General features: G+C 41.4%; 1 protein-coding gene across 21 annotated transcripts in view; it reads right to left on the bottom strand.

Annotated features, from left to right (window-relative positions):
* MEGF11 (multiple EGF like domains 11) overlaps nt 1–16,268 on the bottom strand; it is a 272,675-nt gene that overhangs the window by 191,105 nt on the left and 65,302 nt on the right. For 18 of the 21 annotated variants that reach the window (XM_053954353.1, XM_053954348.1, XM_053954349.1 and 15 more), the window contains 4 exons: nt 7,480–7,592; nt 6,714–6,883; nt 3,271–3,394; nt 1,154–1,255 (listed from right to left, as the gene is read on the bottom strand). In XM_053954353.1, coding sequence (XP_053810328.1) covers nt 1,154–1,255; nt 3,271–3,386 — 218 coding nt within the window. In that variant the 5' untranslated portion in view covers nt 3,387–3,394; nt 6,714–6,883; nt 7,480–7,592. Of the gene's footprint in view, nt 1–1,153; nt 1,256–3,270; nt 3,395–6,713; nt 6,884–7,479; nt 7,593–15,592; nt 15,621–16,001; nt 16,083–16,268 lie in introns of those variants that run through there. The other 3 variants (XM_053954354.1, XM_053954356.1, XM_053954346.1) reach the window with 3 other exon arrangements.

A 16,268-nucleotide genomic window follows, 5' to 3' on the forward strand; every position in this document is an offset into this window, starting at 1 on the left:
AGTGGAAGGAACAGAGACCACTGTGTCAGCTGTTACACAAAATCTTACCACAGTGGCAACTGCTCTCAATACACAGCTTGAGAAGTTAACCCCAAGTATTTTTTTCCTGCTTGCTAACCCTTCCAAGGCACCCATACCTTGCAAAGTGTCATTATAGTCCCACTTCAGTATTTAAAGCCTGTTTTTCCCACCACAATACTGTAGCCCACAGAAATTAAAAGGTGTTTAGCATTCTGAAGCATTCCTATATTTATTCACAGCATTAGCAAGGATAGCACCTTAGAAGGGTAATATTTAACTGCATATTTAACAGCAAACACTTCAAAACAGCTTTGCTAGTTTATGGAAATTACCTCAATTGAACAAAATCTATTGTCCCTCATGTTGGATAAACTGATCGAATTTACTCTGCTGCATTCCAATCTATACAATATTCCAGAAAGCTCTGCAGCTCTGTTCACTTCCAAACTCTGTAACTCAGGAGCTCAAAAGCCAAGTGCCACAGTCCCACTGGGATGGTGCTGAACAGCCAACTTGCAACTGAATTCATGAGAGTTGAGATAAAAAAAGGCTTCTAAAACCCCCTTGAAAGATTGTGAATATTAGTGGATATTTATTAGGATACTTTGGAAGCAGAATGAATATAACAGAAATATCCTGCAGCCTGGGAAAAATTAACTCTTTGGTACAAGTTTTCATTTAGTCCTAGAAATGGACCCATCTTCAATTTACCTGATTTTCAGTGCAGATTTGGGTGCACTAATTCTAACACAGATCCATTTCTAATTATCACCAAACCTCAAATGCCTGATTATTCACAATTTAGGAGGGGCATGAACTTCCTTTTACAAACTTGGACATGCACCAGTCACTCGGAAAAGGGAGCTGGTCATTTCTGGTCAGGGAATAGACACTTCCAATCCCATGGCAGGGCCAGTGGAATGATACATTCTCCTGGATGGCTTCATGAGGGACTGACTATCACTTATCTCACTCAAACTTGAGGCAAAAATCTCTGTATTTCTATTCAATGCCCTGGAATTCCAAACACACATCTTTGCATTGGAGCACTACAAACTTTTGGATAAACAAGAGGTGTGTGAGGAGATGAAAAGGCAGCAGGAAGCTGAGGTTTCTGAGGATGAGCTCTTACCTGTGCCTGGTGCACTTGAACCAGTTGAGAATGTCTGTGCATCGTGTGTAGTAGATCTGGTCAAAGGGGTGAGCGTAAGATTCCTGCACGGTCACGGCGTAGCTGAGGGGGGACAAGGAAAGAGGTGAGAGGCTGTGAAAAGCTGCAGTTCCCTCTATCTGCTGCTCATGGAACTCCAGTATGAAATATATTTACATCAAGAATCTTAGAAACTTTGGGTATTAGCAAAGAGCAGAAAAGGGCTTCCTTCTGCTAGACCTCTTCCTGAAAAGTTTGGAAATGTTTGGCTTCATGATACAGGCATAGAGATATCACTGTGAGCAGTAAACCATTCTCTTTTAGGAAAAAACAAATATTACTAAAATTCATGGAAATTTAGAAGGTGAAAAGTGAATGAATATGGGCAAAACCTGGGCAATTTGGTGAGAAATTACAGAGCTCCAACAATAGCAAGAACTGAGCATTCCATCCAAAACTTAGCCACACAAACCACTTAGCCATGCAACAGGTTCTATGTTCGTTATTGTTTGGGCCTCTCCCGCGATACAAGAACCCAAATCTCACGTTGGGGTCAGTGGTGGCAGAGCACTGCCCCACAGCAGTGCTCAAGGGACTCCTCTCTCAGGTGCTGGTCTGGACACAGGCCCCACTTTATCAGATCTAGAGCATCTTTGGAGAGCAATACACAAATCACCCTAGGCAGGTCAAGACCCAGGAATTAGATCCTCTAGGTCACTCATTATATGGATTGTCTTAATTCTGCAGCTGATTTCCCTCTCATCAGCAGGACTGCAGATGTGATTAAGCCCTGGGATATTGCACCCACAAGGCAATACCAAGATATTTACTTGGAGGGGTTGACTGGCTTGAAATCGAAGATTGGGCTGCTCCTGCCCTGCTCGTCGTGTCCCTTCTAGACAAGCCAAGGTTCCCCTGGATGCTGCTTTGCCCTCTGTCACTGTTTGCTGGGTTTGATGATAATGTTTTTACTTCTGCTAATGCCAAAATATAAAATATTTACATTGCTCATTATTAATGTAAGACAGTAACACTTGCAAATCTCAATTGTTATTTTACGATCCCGTTTATTATCCAGCAATAGCTCTAACAATCTTTTCCCTTTGATTTATTAACATCTAACTAACAAAGTCATCTTGGTCAGTACAACCAATCAATTTTGGTATTTAATTTTTGTTTCTCCTTGATTGGGTCTCTAGGTTGCTGACTTTCTTCAGACAAAATCAATATTTTATTCCTGTGCTCTGAATGCACTTCCAGCACGCAGACTGCAAAATCCTTTTCCTGTACAGCTTTTGCTTTGCAGTTGCATTATCTACAAAGAGTTAATTCTCTAATTAAGGCCTCAAAACATAGTCATTAAATATGTTTCTATTTTTACCTTTGTTTAGGGGTGTATTTTGCTGAAGTGTACAGCAATTCAGATTTGTGTGGAGTTGAACCAGAGAACAGAACTGGAAATTTAGCAAGTTAAACTGAGAAGTACAGGACCTTTAGCCTCTGCAAACAGCCCCTGTGTGAGTGTGAGCCCCATCAAAGGCTGTGGGTTTCTTTGTGCTCAGAGGAACTGGCCTGCTCAGATCCACTTTTAGGACCAGGACACTGGAACAACAGAGAGAACAAGAAATTCCAGGGCCTTTCATGTTCAGTGCTCTCGTTCACTCTTTGATGCCAACACGAATTTGGCAGGAAGAGCCCCGAAGTTCAAGCCAGACAAAAACAGCCAGGATGTTGCAGCAGGAAGGGCTTCAAACTTTCTTGCTGGACAACAAGCAGAAAAAAGCAGGACAGAACAAGGCCAGCATTTCTGTGGGTCTCTCCATGATGGATGCAAACACTTCAGTGCATTCCTGCTGCTCAGACTCTGGAGGAGCTTCCCAAAGGGTACAGGGGGATGTGGTCAATACCTGCAGCCTTAGAACCAATTCCTTGGGATGATCCAAACCCTCCAAGGCACTCCAAAGTACTATTTCTGTAAAGCAAATCCCTTTTCTGAGACATGGTGGTATTTAGCTAATTATGGCTCTCAGATTGCCTTCCAAATGTAAAAATATGAAATGGATGATAAAAAAAATTAAAATTGGCAGCTTACACATTACCTTTCCCAGTGACTACAAACATTGGGATCATCTGGATTTAGGGACAGAGTAGTGTTGAGCAGAAAAGTCAGAAGAAGCCCTCTTAGAATCCACTGGAACAGCACATGTGCCACCATTGTTGTAGCTAGAGAAAGAGAAGTAAAGCCATTAGAGACAATTTTGAAGAAAATATCTTTCTAAGCCTTTTCCTCCTTACTTTTGTGCAAATCCAAATACTGTGGAGCTATTCAGAAACTGAAATACTTGAAAAAGCAATCAACTAAACAGTAAAATGTTTTAAAAGTTCAAATCCATTCTAAAAGGAATTTATACATTTAAACCTAATAAAAGCAATGAATCTGATGATTAAGCCACCCAAGATATTGATAGTCCAAATGATTCTTCCAAAGAACATTTCTGATACTGATTATTTTTATGACAGGCTGTCTGTACTGACAAATAAATCACCGAGGTATTAAAGCAATCTATTCTTCCATCAACCTACAGGCAAGTGGAAGAATACCCAAATGCCCCCTTTGATTTATTTAAATGGGGTTTACAGGTGTCAATATGGGCTGGATGTGAGACTCGTGCTTATTGCATGATGGAAGGAAAATCAATGCACTCCTCGAGCCCTGGATGGGGAACCACTGAGAATTACAGAGGTCAGTGCATTGGGGCACATCACACAGAACACTGAACATGAAATAAAAATATTTTCATTGCAGCTGGAAAGAAGTTGTACAAAATTCACTGGGTGTGGTCTCTTCACCACCTTCCTGCTCATCTGTTAAATGTACTGACTTACATCTGCTTGGGGCTTTGAAACCAAAGTTGTGATGTTGTCTCCAATGACACCAGTCAAAAATTCAAAACAGATAGAAAATGAAATTGCTTTTTTTTTTTGTAACAGCATTAGAGGTGTTAATCTGTAAAACATTAAGTCAGGAAAAAGTATTTTTAAATATCCATTTCAGGCATTTACACGGACACATAATTCACCATTCAAATCAGAAGTCCTAGAATTATTCCTGGCAACAAGATTGCCCTAAAAATAGATTGAGTCTTCATATGATCATCAAAAAAACCACATGGCACATTGCCTCAGGGTCCAGAACAGCAAAGGGAAGTTAAGAGGTTTGCTCTGCAGGGCCCTGATATACAGCCCAGCATAAAGAAGCCATCACAAAGCAGAATGAAGAGCCAGGAAACTGCTCAGAAATTACCTCCTGACCCAGAGCCTTCTTAGCCAGTTCAAGGACACCCATTGCCTTTAGTGGATTCAAGTCAAAATCCCAATGGGAGCAATAGCTCATCTTTTAAATTATTCCTAGAGCACTGCTAAACCCAAAGATAGGTCTTAAGCCATGTGAGTCATATTAATGTTAATTAACATGATTTAATGCTAATGTTCCTCGTGAAATGGTTTTAAGTCAAGGAGTGACCATTTTTTACCTGTGGGCTTTTCCAAAGTCCCACAGCAACAATGCAAAAGCTCAGTCTGGAAATCCAGAGGGCTGACAAGGCAAGGGTGTATCTAAGCAAAAAGCCACTCCCTATCCCTGTCCCGGGCACTGCGTGTCCATGGAGGAAAAGACTCTGCAGGGGCTGAGCTGCCAAAAGTCCCAGTGTTCCAAAAGTCAGAGCTGTGGGAGAGCAGAGCTGAACATTCCCTGAACACAGCATGGACAATGGATGTGAACAACCCAAGGATGAGGCTGCACAAGCTGGCAGCCCTTTAACACAAATCCCTCCTAAAGATGCCTTTATTTGTGACACTGGGCAGCACTGCAATAATGCCAAAGCAAGGGGATAATTGTCTTGGCACTGTATTTCCAGGTTGTAATTTATCCTCCTTCTTCATCCTCTGCACCTTTGGTACAGGGCAGGGCTGAGCAAGTGGGGCTGAAGGAAAGCTCCTTCTGATGGGCAGGTGTGGGCAAAGCTGCTCCAGGAAATGCAAATCTTCAGAGAGAGCTTCAATCTAAACATAGTTCTGTGCTCAGTTTGTTAACTTCTGGACAACATCAACAGCCTGGGTCTGTGCTACATTAATTACAGGCAGCCTAACTTTAAATCAGTAATTTATTGCCTGCATTTGCTTTCCATCAGTTATCAGGAACTGAAAGGTAAATAATAATTAATTCAAGCTAGAAATCAAACTTCTCCCTCACTCCAATTTTTCCTCCTTTGGTACCAACTGAAGCCAGTGCCCTCGAGTTCAGGAGAAAGCAAACTTTCAAGAGATTTGCTTAGACACCAGATGCAAAGAAAGAGGCTCTTAAGATCACTCATTCTTGCTGAAAATTACCCATTCTTTATATTGAATTTTATATATCCTTTATATTAAAGTACTCCCCACAAAATAAAAACAAATGAGAATAGAGCCCTGCTGCCTCACTCCCTCTAAAGAGAATGAGGTCTAAAGCAGCCCCATATTTGAATTCTGTAGTTCTCAGAGACCTCAATTTGTTCTTAAGAAAATGATGCCTCAGTTTAGTTTTTAAATCAAACAAATGTCAAAGAATTATTTATAAGCCCTAATAGCATCCAGAATATTTTTTGCCATGTATTAGAAAGAGGTTCCAAACTGTTTTCTAAACTTTTATTGCTAATGCTCTGTTATTATCTGTTTGTGAGGGAGCTGCTTTGTGTCATTAATTTCCTAACTTTGTAAGTCAGATCGAAGATCAGAACCATCCACTCCCCAAATCCAGCAGAACCTCATTCATCTCAAGTGTCTCTTTTTGTAACTCAAATGAAATATTTCACTTTGATCACTGTTAATAGAAAAGCCCTCGCACCAAAAATGGAATGGTTGCTATTAAAGGAGTCAGAATAAAACTCTAAAAATAGGAGCACACATATTAAAAACCAATATCAAAAAAGAATCCTGTAATGACATCCAATGCTGGGCTTTCAGCTTTTACTGCTCACCACAGCACAGAGGAAATTCCTGTCTCAAATTCAGTATTTGGGTTCAGGTTCTCCAAGGAGGCAGCACCAGCCTTGAGGGGGTCAATGTAACTCCACTAAAGCTACGGCCAAATTATTCCAACATTTCCAGAGTCTGCCACTCTCCCAGGACAGGCAGCCTGAGAGGCTGAACACCAAAATAAATGACACAAAGGTTGTCTGTGCAATCCTCACATGGACTCTGAACGTTTTGTCTCTCCAGGCCTGATTTTTCTTTTCAGAAGTGAAAGAAGTCAATTTAGGTAAAATTTGGCAAGAGTCTTTCAATCCAAAGGACAACCAGGTTGTTTTCACAAGTGTCTCACTCTGTTCATCATAACTGATGAGGTATCTGCTACTCTTTAGGCCATTTTCTCCCATCTTTCTCCTTTCTGAAAAAATTTCACTATTTCACTTATGATACTGATACAAGTCAGTGGTTCCATCATAAAAGAAAGGAAAGCTCCAAATCTTAGCTACAGAAAATCTAGTAGGTGGCAAATCATTACTTTATTTGTCTGCGGAGTCTCTTTACAAAAAACCTTCTTTGAGGAAACTGTGCTGGGGTTTCCAAAGAGACCTCGAGATGCAGATGATCCTTTAAACTTCTGAACATCAGAGTGTGGAAAAAGCAGGTCTGATACTCTCCTGCAGCAGTACCCCTGAGGGTAGGACCTACCTGCAAAGAAAATAAGATCTCAAAGAATCCTCACTGGGTGAAATAAATATCCTATAAAGCTTTTCCTAGACATTAAGGACTTGGTTTTGGTAACATTCTTGTGAAAAAAAAAGACCAGTGTGTACTTTAAGTGGTCGAGGGAAAAAAAAGAAACCCAAAACTACAGGTTCAATTTCTCCTCTGCTTCCTTGGCTGACAGGCTAGAAAATCTAACTAAAAATGACCATTGGAGACTTTCCTGTTCAGGGCCTGAAGTGGTGAAACATTTCATTTTGACATCTCTGTCATAAAATATTTCATAACATGACTTTGACATGAAATTCAAAAAGAATTTCCAGTCCATGACAGAGTTCTAAATTGAATGTTTTCCCTCAATTTAAGATGAAGTGAGCTCTAAACCAAGCAAAAAAACCCCTAATTTTGTGTCTAGCTGTAAGCAGAGGTGTTTTTCACTAGCAAACACCTTTCTTAAATCCTTCTGTACTTTTGAAGATCATAAAGTCGAAATGTTTATGCAGTCAGTTAACCTAGCCTGAATTCTCCCCACAAATTTCCAAGTGACTCATTTAGCAAAGAGCCATGTTAAAAAGTCTTACCTTAAAGTGCTAAAAATTCCCAGTGGATCCTGTTTTTACAGATCCCCAGCACATGGAGACACAGGGCACATCAACGGGAGAGTGGGAGAAAGCTCTTGGGAAGTCACTTGGACCTGTGAGCAATCAGGAAAACCAGAAAACTGGGTCAGAGGAAATGTGTTTGGGGGTGTGGAAACAAATCAAGGCAGAAATGGGACAAAACATTCAAAATAATTAGATAACAGAACATAATTGTGCTATTTCAGACCAATCCCACTATCCTGCTTTCAGGCAAGAGCAGGGAACTTGGAAAGAGTGGAAGAACACGGGGGATGTAACACATCCCTCTTGTACCCTCCCAGCCTCCAGAAATTTATTTCTTGTCATTTCCTACCTAATTTTGTTCCCATGTAGACTTTTCCTTCTTTAATATCCTAACAAGAAAGTCCAGGTTTTTTTTCAGGAAGTTTGATGTGAGACCTTGCAAAAGCCTTCTGGAAATCTAACTGCACCTTCTTGATGCTCATGTTTCCTTTGAAGAGCTTTTACAAGGTTAAGAAGGCTTTACAAAGCCATATTGATTCTTCAAAAATGTATTACATGCACCAAGATAAATAATTCTGTTCTTAACTCTGGTTTCTACCAAACAGGAAAATGAGGTGTGCCAAAATAAAAATTGGTCCTAGTATTTGTGTGGGAGCAATTGAGGAAAATGCAAGAGAGTGGTTGAGCCAGGAAACAAAAAGTTGGATTTCACTGGAGAAGCATTAAAGTGACGGAGTGTTTGCTGATTACACTATTTTAGTCTCTAAGTAGTAGCAAGCTTCCAACAAGCTGCCCTTGGTGGCATTCCTTCTTCTCATCCCATCTGAAATTTTCATGATAGTTTAGGCAAGGGATCATTTAAACACACACTTCATTTGGCTCCACATCAGATTTTGTTCGAAACAAGCTGTTATGAAAGCTAAATGAGGCCATGAGTTTCAAAACTGATCAGGGTTTTTTGGATGCCTCCATTTATGATTAATAACTTGAGATACCATGAAAGGACTGGATAATTTGCAGAGCTCAGGATACCTGCTCAGAACAGCTTGTTTGAATCTGGGCAGTCAAGAACAAATCCATTCAACCTCACCAGTCACCTCCAAAAGTTGTTGTCATGACCAACAGAAATATTGCCCGTGACAGGCTGTGGTTTTGTTTGTTTTTTAATGAAAATTTAAAGCTGTTTTAAACAGATAAACACTTCCAGGAAGGATCAGGTATTGAATACAAAAGCACTGACAATGTGATTCTTATCATCTGAGCACAGAGAAATTCAGGTGATGGAAGAAGTAGCAGAAACAGCAGACTGTGCCCTGGGCTGCTGTGTTCCCTCTGCTGGCACCTTGCACGATTAATGCAGGAGACAGGAGACAAGAATTAACATGTAATTAACATGACTTGGGAAATGAAAGAATAAACACAGAAGTCTGAGATTTTCACAGTTTATGGGGAAATCCTGCACCCCGAGTCCTGTGTGCTCAGTCAGTCCCACAGTCATCACCTCTGCTGCATCATCCTGTGAAGTGGGTGCTGTTCAGTGCCAACAAAGGAACCAATTCCATTTCCAAGATCTTATTTTAGAGGCTCTGTTTTAAAGCCTGAATAAACACACCAGGGTCATAATTGCTGCAGTGCCCTCATGGCTCTCCCTTGTACTCTCTGAACCACAGTTGCTCACTTTTCCAAAACTGGGTTGGAGGGCTGATTCCAATGAGATCTGAACATCCAAAACTCTTTAAGTTGCTTTAAGTTTCTAAGCTCTGAAATACATCAGTGTGAGTTGTGCTTGTTAGAAAGAACATTGTTACAGTTCCAGGGATAACTTATGGAGTCTGCTTCAGTGCTAACGCTTTTCAGAGCTGACTTCTGGAGTCATCAGGAGCTTGGCCACAGCTAAGTGAGAATAAATAATGAAGTAAGTGCTGCTTAATCTATCAAATGTTATTTTTGGAAGCTCAAGATTGTTCCTCCAGTGCACTCAGAGGAAAACTGGGTCAAAATACCACAGAGATGTGTCAGAGGCAAGGAATCTAGGCAATTACTTCAGTTATGGCTAATGAAATATGTTTATCAAGACAAAGATTGCTGGATGTGTCTGGGCCTCTGCTTAAATCCCACTGGCCTGACACCAGCTTAGCAGAGTGGGCTGGGCTGAGGTGGCTCAAATTCCCCCCAAGTTCTGCATCCAGTGTTTTCCATCTGAGCCCACACACAGCACTGGGCTCTGGAACTTCAGGTGGAGTTAAGGACATGCAAGCTCTCAAAGTCTCAGTATCTTCCCCAGGGGAAGAGGAGTGGCCAACCTGCCAGGTGCTTTGAAAATAAGCTTCTTACAAACTGAGAAGTGTTAATACACTGAAGCAACAACGTGCAAACATGTTTGGCACTGCCCATCCGCTCCATGAGATTCTTATCAGCATACAAGGAGGTGAAGACTGGATTTTGTCAGTTCTTGCACAAATTCTATGAACACTTGTGCAAAGCACAATTACCCATCCAAAAAGCTATTATTCACTACAACGCTAAACTTCTTTTTCTTTAATAATTGAACAGTTAATCAATAGTCCAGCAGAAATATAATGAAAATATTGCATTACCAACACCTAAAAACACTGCTGAACCAGTGCCCAAATCCACATAATTGCTGGCTCCTTTTCAGAAAGGTCAGCTTGGAAAAAGACTTTCTGTGATTTTCTGCCCATAATTTTGTACTTGTATACACGACTACCAGTGTAAAACTGGAAGCCAGCCCTTTGAACATTTGGCCCTTGAAGTTATCGATCCAAACTCAAGCCCACTGAAGTGTTTGTGCTCCTGGTAGTGCCTAAGCCTGAGCTGTCCTTCCAAGCCCTGCCAGGGACAGGGGCTGACCTTCCACTGGCACCTTCTGCCCAAAGCAGCTCGGTGCTGGGAGGCTACAAAGGCAAAACCCTGGGCCCTGAAGGATTTCACCAGACATTGTCCTGCAGGCTGGAGACCCTCCTGGGGCAGCTTTCTCTGAACCCTCTCCACTAAAACGTGGGAAACAAGGCAAGTCAGGAGGAGGCACTTTGTGCCTTTGGCTGCTCCCTGCACCTGAGAGCTGCAGCAGGGATGGCAGGAAGGGCCAGGCTCGGTGTCCTCTCCACTGCTCCCACAACTCTCACTTAGTGGAATGTTAAAGCTGCTGGAATCTGTGTGGGGAGTCACACTGGCTCCTGATTGAACAGTGTATTTATATTCCCTGTGCCATGCCTTTTCAGAGAAGCCTCCACAGACATTCCATCAGGAGAGAAAGTGTCTGACACTCATCAAAAAGCTCATCATTGAGAAGCCAAATGAGCTTGAATTGAGCTCACACCCAGCCACCCACCCAGCCCATGTGCAAGATGGCAAACAATTACAGCATATGCCTCCTGAGACACTTAGAGCAACAAAGGCCTCCAATCCCCAGAACACCAGGAGAAATAAAGCAACCTGAGTGTTACAGCCATGCCCAGATGAGGAATAATGTTTCTAAATATTTAGTTTAAACACCTCAGCTATTTATTCCAACAGACTCTTTTGCAGCATTTAAAGAGTGCACATAAAGTTGACCTGAAAATCAGAGTAACAAGCAATAAAATAAAAGGATGTTCAATAGACACACCATGAAATAAATTAACTGTGATCTGTGAAAGTGCTGTGAAAGTCAGAAAATAAAAAAAGCCATTTGAAAATGTAAAATATCCTTTACGGTTATATATTTTTTAAAATTACTTCTATTTGTCAAGAACAATTGACCCTTTCTTTTTGTCTTCATTTATCTCAGAGGAAAATAAAATGAAACAAACAGCAAAAAAGACCCAAGTACAGTGAACAGCTGAGCCAGGGACAAATTAAGTAACACAGATTGATGGCTGTTGATCTACAGCAGTGCCATCACATCCCAATGCTACAGCTCGTATTTTAAATATCCATCTCTTCTTTTCCAGAAACAGTGCAGTATTTATGGAAGAAGGCTGATTTGCAAGCCTTGGAGCTACACTGCAAATCCAGATTCAGTTTTTCCAGTCTGGCTTTCAAGTTGGTGAATTCCTTGGACTTTTGAGGTACCAATCCAACTAAAACAAAACCAAACACTGGACTAAAATGAACACTGAAGCAAAACATGTATTTTTAAAAAATGCTGCAGACAGAGAAAAGCTTTTTATCTTCAGTATCTTCACCAGGCAGAAAGGAAATAATGTTTGCTACCTCTGCATCTCCACCTTTATTGACCTCACTGGTCCAACAGCACATTATCCTCAGCTCTTCTCCTGGGGCTTTTCCCAGAGCTTTATCTTCCCTGGCATTCCCTATTACAGCAGCACACAGGTTTCTTCCTCCTGCATTCCATTCCCCTCTCAGCCTCTTGAAACCTTAATCTAAGAGTTTTTAATTTCATAGCTATTAAAGACATTGATATCCCAGACAGAACATAACTTTTTCTGTGCATGTCTGGTAGGTATAAGATAAACGTTCAATCGATTTTTTGATTTCTAATGGCTTAAGAATTAGAGTGGCCACATAAAAACTGCCAATTTTACTTGAAATACAAGAGGTTTCCTCAGAAGCTGCAATAATCCTTTGTGCTTTCCTGTGTTTCTTACAGACACATCTGGAACACTGTCAATACTGGAGGATTGATATTTGGTTCAATCAAAGCCTCAAGTTGGAGGTGCACAAAATTTACCTGGTTTTCAGGGCATGCACAAATCTGTGAGAATCAGGCTGGTTACTCAGGTGCCTGGCTATAAACTGCCAGATTCAGGCATCCAACATGGAAAACAGGCTGAACAGATGTGCCCTTCGCTAGGACACAGAGCTGATGCCATGGAGAAGGTGTGTGAGGAAGATTTTTGCAATCCCTGCTGGATTCCCCTGTGAACCAGGCAAGAGGAGTGCTGGGCATCAAGGGCTGCATCTGGGCTGGGGAAAGTCACTGCAAGAAGAAAAATATCTCTGCAATCCAGACTTAAACTTGGATCTCTCAAGCACCCAGCACTGAGGGAGGCCCTCAGTGACACAGAGGCCCCTGATCACTCCCAGTGCAGCAGCTGCACCTCCACAGTGAGGGGTCTCAGTGGGTTGGGATGGGCAAGAACAGCAGCTGCAAATGCTCTCTGATAACAGCCAGGTCCTACAGCTCTGTGTCTGTTTTCTCCTCTGTGTGCCCAAAACTCCCAGCAGATCTAAACAGTCCTCCAAAATCTCCTCACCTTTCTGGGAACCATCACAGACTCTGTTAGAGCAGTGACTGCAGAGATAAACGAGAACATGACCCCAGCCTTATTTAATTTTACATCACTATGCAAAGCTCTCGACTCTGCTGTCTCCATGACCTACTTTATCTATTGTTTATTTATTTTTATTCTTTTTCCAGGAAACTCTTCATTAGGGATAAAAGCACCTGGCTTACAGTAACAGGGCACTGTGCTAAATGTCTGTCAAAAAGTCAAGGGAGGAACACTCATAAACACATCAGAAAGAGCAAACCCACAGAGAACTGCAGGATTGCAAGGGAGTATCTTAGGTGGAAGAAAGGCAAAGAAGATGCATGAGCCAAAGTCTCTACTGGTGTAAATGGCTGAAGTCCATTGAGTTCACTGTGCCAGTTTGAATCTGGGGAGAATTTGGATGTGCCAGCTCAGTCTGATGCAGATGGCACTGGAGCTACTCAGGTTAGAGCCAGAGTCTGTTTGCTGGCAGGAAAACAGGAGCTGGGAAAACCACTATGGACAAAACCAGACCTGAACAACTGGTGCATGCAACTGCCTTGGCTTCCTCTTCCCTCTCTTCCCAAATTTGACACTAAAGACTTATTTAACTGTTTTGAGAAAAAAGATTAATGAAAATTATAAAAGAGAGAGTTTATGGGGAAATTTTAGGACTTAATCTCCTTCATTTTCAGATGTACTAATTAAGGTTTTTTCCTACCAGGTAAGACAAGCACAGTTTTCTCTCTGTGTTCTTTTCACACGTACCATCTGCTGAGTCCTCTTACTGAGCCCTCTCCAGAGCTTGTTCTCAGCTCCACTGCTCTCAGATGACCAAGGACAACACTTCATTACCAGCCCTTTATCAATCTCTCTGCAGAGGCCCAAAAACCAGAGCTTAAAATTATTTATATTGCTTTGAACTTTGTGTAAAGTTTAACAGAGCTCACTGTGTGTTGAGGTTCTCTGAGCAAACACAGAACCTCATTTACCCTGCTAACCAACCAAGCCCAAGTCCTCCTCTCCACAAAGTGGGCACACCAGGTGCTGGCTGGCAGGAAACAAGGGAGCTCCCCATTTTCCTCTCCCATCAGATTCCAGCCTCAGCACAGTCAGGAATAAAGCACAAGCCTTGAGACTTCTGGTTTTGTCAGCACCACACTTGTGGAAAACTTATATTTGTAAGAGTGAGCTGATGTTGATCTCCCTTGCAGAGCACAGCAGTAATGAAGGGTTTCTAAGCTCCCCACAGATTATCCCCCTCCTTCCACCTGCTCCACTTCTTTAGGTACATGCCATGAGTCCTGTTTCCCTCTTCAGCCATTTTTTCTGACCATCGTCTTCTAGGTGTTGTTATTTCACACACTGCTGTCCAAAACCCCTCTGGAGAATTCCACTTAGGATTTTATGGGAACTCCTTCCCAGATCAACAGCCACTTGCCACATCCCCTTCACAGATGTCACTACAGGCAATTGTATCTCTGTTTATTTAAACTTCAACCCAACTCACTTGGTCTCCAAGGGAACCTGCGCAGTTTCCATGCTCTTAGCTATGAATTCCAGCACCTGCTGGGACTCCAGGAGTGCCATGAGCTGCAGGGTAAAGGGTCAAGATTGTATAATTTAGTGATCCATCCTTTGCCTCAGAACAAACATGTTTTCTCTGTGCATGAAAATGTTTGAGTGGAAGCAGGGCAGGTGATTGTAAACTCTCTTCTGGCCACTTGTTGGAATCTCAGTAGCCTGCACACCACTCTTGTGTCTTACCACCTCTTCCTCCTCCTTCCTTCTTCCATGGCATTGCTTCCTTTCATGCAATTCCTTTCTTCAGATATGGAGAAGCTAAACTCCAGCTCATCTCCTCCTAACCCAACTCTTTGCATGATTCACTGCTGCTATAGCTGGGCCACACGAAGCTGCAGATGTTTAACAGCTGTGCATGAGCCAGAGAAATCACTGTCCAAGAAAAAACTGCCACAAGGGGTAAATAGAAAAACACAACACCAAAATACCTGAATAAATCATTGATTACTAGTTTATAACCTGGCCTATTCAAAGAATAGCTCCTTACACTGATTTTTGAGGAATGTGCTGTTAATACACCTTGAAATATCCTTTGGGTTTTCTACCAAGTGGAAAAGACACTGCAGTGTGTGCTCCTCATCTGCTGAGGAATGGAACCCCTCATCCTCTGCCAAAGCAGACTCAGGCACAAACAGATGCAGGGATAGGATGTGTTTTGCTCGTCTGTTTATTTGTTTAAGCTTGGAGCCCACCCACCAGCCCAGACATTCATTTCTCAGCCTGTTTCAATTCTTTGATTTGCTAACTAGGAAATCAAACAGAAGGTGGGAGTAGGAATGAGTAGGTGGGAACCAGAGCAGTCAGAAGTTTTTAGGATATTATTCTAAGACCTTAAAAATCTGAAAATCGGAAGTTGATTTTTTAAAATTACAGTTAACTTCTCATTTTTCAGACACTTTTTTTTTTCCAGAATACTGACTCTGACCAAGACTTTTATCTGTCTGTAAGTTACTCCTCTAAAGGATTTAGTCAAAATCCTTCAACACCTCAATGAAAATAGGCACAAAAAGGCCAGCTGGAGTCTGGATAGTGGTTTAGCTCTAAAAGATGCTCAAACTTCACAATCTAAACAAAATATTTACTAGTAATATCTCACCTTATTATCATGAATTGAGAGTAAATTGAAATTTCATGCAACTGAATAGGCTAATCACATACACAGACACATACTTTAAAATCTAGGTTTTTCATGTTCTTAAGTATAAGCAATTAAGGGTAAGAGTAACATTTCATAATTATGTCATTGATCTCAATTCCTTTTCATTTCCCTATGAAAGCACTAAACTTACATAAGACACATCTGAGGTTGCTCCTGTTGCTCAGATCCACATTTGTTCTAATCAAATATTCACCTCATGGCTTGTTTTGGGATTTTTTTTCTGTTTTTGCCTTCACATGAAATAAAAATTTGAAAAGTCTGAATGTATCATTAACTTTGAAAAAATGCTAAAAACTCATTTAAAAAAACAAAAAAAAAAAAGTCACAGGGAGCTATGGGAAATTCTGTCTTAGGCTGGCCTACTAATTAAAATCAACTATGCCACATTATTTCCACTGTTCAAAAGTATCCGCCTACAGATCTAAAATCTTTTCCGAATGATTAAAATCAGGAGTAAAAAACCCCAAATCTCTTCCCTCTTTCATGTGGAGCCACACAGAACACACTTTTGCAGCTTTCAGAGTCCATTAAAGCATCACCTTTGAAAACAGAAGCACAAGCAGGCCCAGGAGTGATTTATGCGAGCGGGAGGCTCAGAACTGGCAGCGACTCCTCATGTTCAAAGCACCCCCAGCAGGCTCAGCAAGGTCCACTTTGGATCACTTGTAATGAGGATTCTTCAGACCAGAAAATCAATAATATAATTAGTAAATGGTATGTTATTTCTCAGAATGTTGCTGCAACTTATCCGCCTTTGATCAAGCCGAGTTGACTGCTAATGACGTTTAATATTAATTAATGAAAAT

The sequence above is a fragment of the Vidua chalybeata genome, chromosome 13 (assembly GCF_026979565.1).
Source record: "Vidua chalybeata isolate OUT-0048 chromosome 13, bVidCha1 merged haplotype, whole genome shotgun sequence".
Taxonomy (NCBI): domain Eukaryota; kingdom Metazoa; phylum Chordata; class Aves; order Passeriformes; family Viduidae; genus Vidua; species Vidua chalybeata.